This window comes from Drosophila innubila, chromosome X (assembly GCF_004354385.1).
Source record: "Drosophila innubila isolate TH190305 chromosome X, UK_Dinn_1.0, whole genome shotgun sequence".
Taxonomy (NCBI): domain Eukaryota; kingdom Metazoa; phylum Arthropoda; class Insecta; order Diptera; family Drosophilidae; genus Drosophila; species Drosophila innubila.
Window position 1 is genome coordinate 21649971 of NC_047626.1, and position 7658 is coordinate 21657628.

At 31.1% G+C, this 7658-nt stretch overlaps 1 protein-coding gene across 1 annotated transcript; it reads left to right on the top strand.

Moving 5' to 3' along the window:
- Positions 1 to 5930: 5930 nt before the first annotated feature.
- LOC117789547 lies at positions 5931 to 7397 on the top strand. The gene is made up of 2 exons (XM_034628581.1): positions 5931 to 6317; positions 7030 to 7397. Exons 1-2 carry the CDS (start codon positions 5967 to 5969, stop codon positions 7258 to 7260), a joined length of 582 nt encoding a protein of 193 aa, XP_034484472.1. The 5' UTR covers positions 5931 to 5966; the 3' UTR covers positions 7261 to 7397.
- The last annotated feature ends 261 nt before the right edge of the window (positions 7398 to 7658 follow it).

Consider the following 7658-nt stretch of genomic DNA (forward strand, 5'->3'; position numbering starts at 1 on the left):
TGATTATTCTTTTTATTCGTTGAGATAAAACAATTTTTGTTTTGAATAACTTTTGTATTTCTGTATACCTACATTTATCCATTTGAAATGCTTATAATCAGGCAAGGTTTATATAAAAAATATTTTAAAAGAATGATTTTAAAATTGTGATCTTCGAGTTGTTTTCTTATTTTAATTGATTAATAGAGTTACGATTTTATTTTTCAATTTTAATAAAAGTATATACTTATAAATTAGTTTGGATTTTGCAGACCTTAAAAAAAGCTGGAAAATAATTAATTTCAACGGAATAGTTTGAATTAAAAAAAAAACATAAACAAAATTGAGAGTAATTCAATAAGACAGCTGCGAATTTGTTATCTATATTAATGCTATTTATTATAATTATTCTATAAAAAAAAAATCATTATATTAGATCGCTTAGCATATTTTCTGCCTTTCCAATCTCCAGATATAGCCATACAAACTATTTAAGTATCTGTTTATTTATTATGCCTTCGACTTTTAATATGCCCATTAAAACGATGTGCAAAAAAAAATGAGAGAAAAGCTTGGGAAATGTAGAAGGAAGCGAAGAAAATTAAAAGGAATGAAACGTGCGTAGCTTTTTAGAAAATAGGTCAAATCTATTTCAGGCAGTTCGTTTAAAAAAAAAAACAACAACAACGACAACAACAAAATAAATATCAATAAAAATAATGAAAAACAGCAAACGATTTCATTTGCTTTGCCTTCCTGTTTTACTATTCTGCCTTCTCATTTTTGTTCCTCTTGTTGTATCTATTTATTTATTTGGCTCCTGAGTTTCGGTTTCGCTGTATCTTATATATATATATATATATATATTTTTTTTTTTCTTTTCTTTTGTTGGCACCTTTTGTTGTGGAAAATTTTTTGGCGCGCTGATCTCATGTCGGGCGAAACTGAGATATACTAGCTAAAAATTTGTTGCCAGGTCGCCAATAACGGACAAAACGGGCGTTCCAATCACCATGATGATGATGATGATGTTGATGATGAATCCATAATGTTGTATCTATAAGTTGGCACAGTTGCAACAACAATATGCCAATAGCTTAGCCATAATTACAGTGGCAATTCCTGCTGCCTAGAAATCGAAATCGAAGTCGCTGTCGATGTCGAAGTTGATATCGGTTTTGCGTATCCTCCCCCAAAAGATAAAAATCACTGAAAATCCTTTGATTTATTTGCCTGGCACAGCCCTAAATCGAAAATCTCAGATATTGCTTCTGTGTATCTGAATATAAGTATCTGCAGATGGTTTTGTTGCTCAGCTGTACGTCAATCTTATGATTAATGATTCACGTGAGTCGGACTAAACTTTTCCTCAAAATACAGCGAAAGTTTCTTGGTCTCAAACTCACACACACACACACACACACATATACACCCCCTCGAATACACAACCAACAGCTGCTATGTGAACATGATAGAACAAATGTCTTATAGATTATTCGTGTAAAAGTACAAGTATTACGAGTATAGGATGTAAAAGGACAAAATACAGATGAGGAAAAACTAATGGAAAATTAATGTCAATTGAATACCCTGCACTTTATAAGGAGAAAGCAGCGGAGTCTCTGCTTGTATTAAATTATTCAGCTTTACTTGACACAATCAGACTTGACTTGTAATTCAATAGAGTTGAATCTTTTCTTGTGTATTTCTAATGAGAAAATTTGATAGCTCATTTGATCATATATATTATATAAATAATTGATTTTCTTCGTGCTCTTGAAGTTTTTGAAACAAGTTTGCACTCTAAAGGAGTCAAAAATTTCGTGAAAAGTATTTTTGTTTAAAGGAGAACATTATCTAAGCAATTATAATACCAAAGATATAATTAATTAAGTGTAGGTAAAAATACCAGTATTCTAAATAAGCGTTTATCTCCTCGTATCTCATTGTATTTAAAAACTCATAAGTTTTAAAGACAATTGACATATCTTCAAGAAGACATTCAGGCCTGTTATGGTTTTTACTTCCTATTTTATCGGATTTCAAAAAATTAAATTTTTCACTTTGCATTTGGGCTAAACATTTTAAAATTATATTTTATCACTTTAAGTTTCAGGCCTGTTTCGGTTTTCACTTTCGACAAATCTTGCCGAAAGTGAAAACCGAAACAGGCCTGAAACTTAATAAAAATAACTGAAAATCTGGGAATAATACTGAATGTGTTAACCGAAAATAGCCGTTTTATTTTTAGTACCAGAATCGGCCCATAACCGAATTAAATTATTTTCAAGAAACGAATACCGAAATTGGTATTATCCTTATGAATATTATTTTTCTTTATATAATAAATATAAATAACTAAACATTTTGTCTCTTATAATTTTATATTTTATATCCGCCAAATAATTTTCAAATCTTTAAGCCTTAAGCCTGACCAAGAATGTATCTAAAAAAAGTCATTGTCTGCGGCATTTAGATAGATGGAAACAGTCCTTAAATTTTTAAAATACATTTCTAGAGGCCATTTGAGCAACTAGCTTGTATCAAATTGATCAATCATATTATTATGATTTCAACTCAGGATACATATTTAAATGTCTCTTTGTAGCTGAAACACTATAAGAGACCCATCGCATATTTAAGCCTTTCAGATACAAAACCCTATGTGAATATTTAGAACAAGTTAGCATCGAGCTAGTAAAATTGTTGTCTTCTGACCAAACACGAAAAAACAAAAATATATATAACTCAGTTTGTTTGTTTCGTTTTTGCTGCCTTGTCTTATGTATAGCAGACAAGGTTGACTTTTATTAATGTTTTGGGGCAAACAGTTGCAATGAAAATGTCGCTACTTTTTGGTTTCATTCAAGTCAGGAAAGACAGGAAATGCTTTCAGGACAAATTCCACTTGTCATGGTGTAACCTGTGGTCTCAGTTCTCTATTCCGTCCGTTTTCTGTGACAATTGAAATAGAGTTTGACAGACTCGTACTTGGAACTTCATACACACACACACACAGACACACACTTGTCTGTACATTTAAGAAAAATAAGAAGAAGCACAGTTGCAAGTAGCAGGTGCTTCGTCCTGTGTGACAAATCGCATGACAAGTCAAGAAATCAAACGAAACAATCCATTTGTATAAGATTCGTCTTTGACTTCAACTCGCAATCTGAAGAATAAAACTGTTTTCTATAATTTTTCATTGACTAATTGATGTCATTAAGTTACTGTACAGTTTGTATTTCGAGAAGTAAGAAATGAATAGTATAACTTGCGTGTATGAACTGTACTTTGTTGAGAACCCTCCACTCGCAACTACTACTATGATCTTATCTGTGAACTTCCTTTGAGTGCGCTTGCAATTGCAATTGATTTCCTTCTTGGAATTTTAGACGACCTTATCGTCACCCCAGTTTTATGACCGACCAGTGAAAGTACCATAAAAACTGTGCATCCATGGAATTTCAACACTGTCCTAATACACTGAGAGAATGAAAAGATACTTTAACCAGTTAAAGATAGCTATAGGTATAGGTATAGATATAGATATAGATATAGATATAGATATAGATATAGATATAGATATAGATATAGATATAGATATAGATATAGATATAGATATAGATATAGATATAGATATAGATATAGATATAGATATAGATATAGATATAGATATGAATATGATATAGATATAGATATGAATATATATAGATATAGATATAGAAGATATAGATATAGATATAGATATAGAATATAGATATAGATATGATATAGATATAATATAGATATAGATATAGATATAGATATGAGATATAGATATAGATATGAATATAGATAGATTATGATATAAAGATATGAATAGATAGATATGGAATGATATGAATAATAGATATAGATATAGATATAGAATATAGATATAGAATAGATATAGATATAGATATAGATATAGAAGATAAGATATAGATATGAATAGATATGGTAGATATAGATAGAATATAGATATAGAATATAGATATGATATATATAGATATAGATATGATATAGATTAGAATGCAGATATGAATTAGTATAGATATAGATATGGGCTATATATAAATATAGATATGAATATAGATATAGATATAGATATAGATATAGATATAGATATGAATATGGATATAGATATAGATATAGATATAGATATAGCAGAATATGAATAGCCAATATATGAATGTAGATATGAATATGAATAGAATATGAATGTAAGATATAGATATTAGATATAGATATGAATATGATAGATATATGAATAGATATGAGATATGAATATGAATAGGACACAATATAGATAGCAGATATGATATGAATGTAGATATAGATATGAGATAGATATAGATATAGATATGACCATAGATATAGATATGATATAGATATAGATATAATAGATATATGTGATATAGAATATAGATAGCAGATATAGATGATATAGATATAGATATAGATATAGATATAGATAGATATAGATATAGATATAGATATAGATATAGATATAGATATAGATATAGATATAGATATAGATATAGATATAGATATACATTTGGTTATGGATATACTTATATTTATAGCTATAATTTTTTTTTATGAAATCACAATTATTTCTCTCTGTGCACAACATTTGCCAAAGGGTTTTGTGGAACTTTTGTGCGGGGTAATAAAACGTACTCACTTGGATATATCAACGAGTATCTTAAGTATCTGGGTAACTCGGATGCGTTTAACGAGCTCGGGAAACTGACATCTTCATCATTGTCATTTGGCACCTAAATGGCGTCTACCTGTATTCTTTTTGTGAGTGCACTCGGGTACTCGTTTTTGTTTTTGTAGTGAATCAGCCTGGCAATTATTATGAGTGTGTATGCGAGTGTGTGTGTGTGTGAGTGTGTGAGTGCTTTTGAGTGTGTATAGAAAGTTAATTAGACACGTTGTTGGTGTTGTGACTACCGGGAAATTACCAAACGTATCGCAATGCGGCTGACTAATTGAGAGCCCCTCCCCTCCGTCCCTCCGCACCTGACGAAGCGACAACTTACCTGTCGCCTGGCAGTGCCAACTGCTGGGGGTTTTCATTTTCCACAGTCCCCAGGCCCCTTTTTCTAAGACATATTTCTTTAATAAATTGAAATTGAAATTGAAATTAAAGCATTTGCATGCGTATGCCATCTCATTTATTATCATTCGTTTGCGTCTATTAAATAGGGGTTTTTATTTGTATACGTTCTGCCCATAATCCATTTAGGCATATTTCTAATATGAAAAATGCGGGTCGACTCAATTTCATTTTAATTGAAGAGTTTGTAGGCTAATTAAAACGAAATTTTCATACCCTGTAATAGGGAATTAATTACTTTTCAGATCATATTAATCGAATCTTTGTATGGAGTATAATATATCTACAAGCATCTCAAGCTTCGAGTGAGTTTCAAATTATTTGCAATTACCTTAAGCTTTACGCCAATTTCAATTAAAATATAATAATAGAATAAATAGCAGAAGGCAAACAAATTAATAACTATTTGATAATAAAATACAGTTGTTATATAAAATACTTGAGTTATCAAATATGTTCACAGAGCGGTGTTCCAGAAATGTTTACCAGCCAAAAACCAAAAATGTATAGATTTTAAGTTGTTTTGTATTTCTGAAATAACCCTGATAAAAGTGAAATAGTTTTTTATAGATTAAATTAAATGTGTTCGACCAACAAATGCCCTGAACTCAACAAAAAATTTATTTATTTATTTTTAAATAGAAACAAAGTAATATTTGAAAAAAACGTAAACACTTAATATCCACATTAGATTTAATAATACATTTTATAATTTTAGTGAAGTTTTATATACATTTTTACACAATTTGATACGGCATTAATCTTTGTTAAAATTTGATGTAACCATTTTATAACTATATCGAAAAGTGTAAGAGTTTGTATTGTTAATACAAATACAATGTTTAAGGTGGATCTGTTTCGTCTAATCATGGGTAAAGGCAAGATCCAAACCTGCTCGTTGCCCAACGAGCGTATCTGTGAATTCTGGCAAAATTTGACTGAATATTCTCCCTGTCGATTTGAGAACTTTCCGTATATCTTTTGGCTTGTGCTTGGCATTAGCCTTTTTGGCGCCTATTGCAGTATCTGGGAATATGCGCACATCTATTGGTTTCCCAACTGTATTGTTCACATGTCTCGACCTCGTCATTTCAATGTATTGACAATCGGGGCGTTACGAAAAGCGCGACTTGTTGGCGCCATGACCATGTGCTATGTCTGGATAATGTTGCTCTATGGCCTAATCAGAGTAAGTACAAAAGAGATGAAAGACGGTTGTACACATGTTTAAGAAAAATTCAAACTAAATCACTATTTTAATCATTTGTATTATTCACTATAGTTTTTCAACAGAAAAGTGATTTTACAAACGATCGCTGCCAATTCAGCTTTATGATATAGTATTAAAAATCAACGGATTTGAGTGTATATATATATTTTAAATATTAAAAACAAGCAACTGTGCAAACAAAATGTATACAAAATATGGCAACTATATGATGCAGTGCTGCCATTTAATGTATTGCAATAAATAAAGTTTGTAAACTGTAGAAGATTTCGTTCCAAATCGCGAACAATAGGTATTATACGTTTAAATGTTTATTAACTTTAAAACTCGATTATTTATTAACATAAAACGCTTAGCTAACTCTTGTCAGAATACTTATGCAGCACTTATTTTTATATATTGTAAAATAAAAATGAAAATTATAAAAATCCTTTATTTCTTTGACGTAGTAGTCCACTACAATTAATTCGAATATATTTCGTGTCTATATCTAAAAGAAGCAGCTATACCAAATTTCATGGAGATAGCTTCACGAAGAGTCCAGTTCAGATAGATAGTCGAATTTAAGAATAGTGAATAGTGACACAATATGTTTAATTTGAATAAAATAGAACTTATAATATATTTTGAAATTTTTATTAATTGTATATTTAATCTTTCTGTCTTTGATTAGGTAATTCCTCGCTTAATGATGCCTTGGTTGTTCGTGAACGCCATAATATTGATCGTGGACTTTTCAATTTGGTTTATTGATGTACTCACTGGTCAATTGAAATTCGATATGAATGCGATATATTCGATGGGTCGTTTATTCTGCAGCCATGTGTTGATCGGTTGTGTAAGGAGGGTCTATGATAATGCCATTAAGAATAACCAGATGGAAACATTGGACCTATATAAGTGAACGCAAAAGAGACGACAAATTTTGCTAAATTATAACTGGAGTCGGGGACCTAATCGGGGGCAAGTGTGGCACCCTTTGTATAGCAATTAAATCGAATGGGTTATCATTAAAAAGTTGGAGGTACTACCTAATTGTATTGAACTGCCTGTCAGTTATCCTTCTTCTCCGTTTGTCCTTTTGGCCTGATGCATTCTGCCTTCTGCCTTTATTAAGCTCAATTAAGCGGCACGCACGCACATCACAACCTCAAGCTGGCAACGTGCAACGTGTGTGCACCTTAATCAGTACCCGGTGTGCCCCATGTGGCAGGTTCAACTTGTACAACTTCTGCCACAGGTTGCGGGCCCGTGCCTAGCAAACACCTTGCACACCTCGAATTCTCCTTGCATCACTCTTCT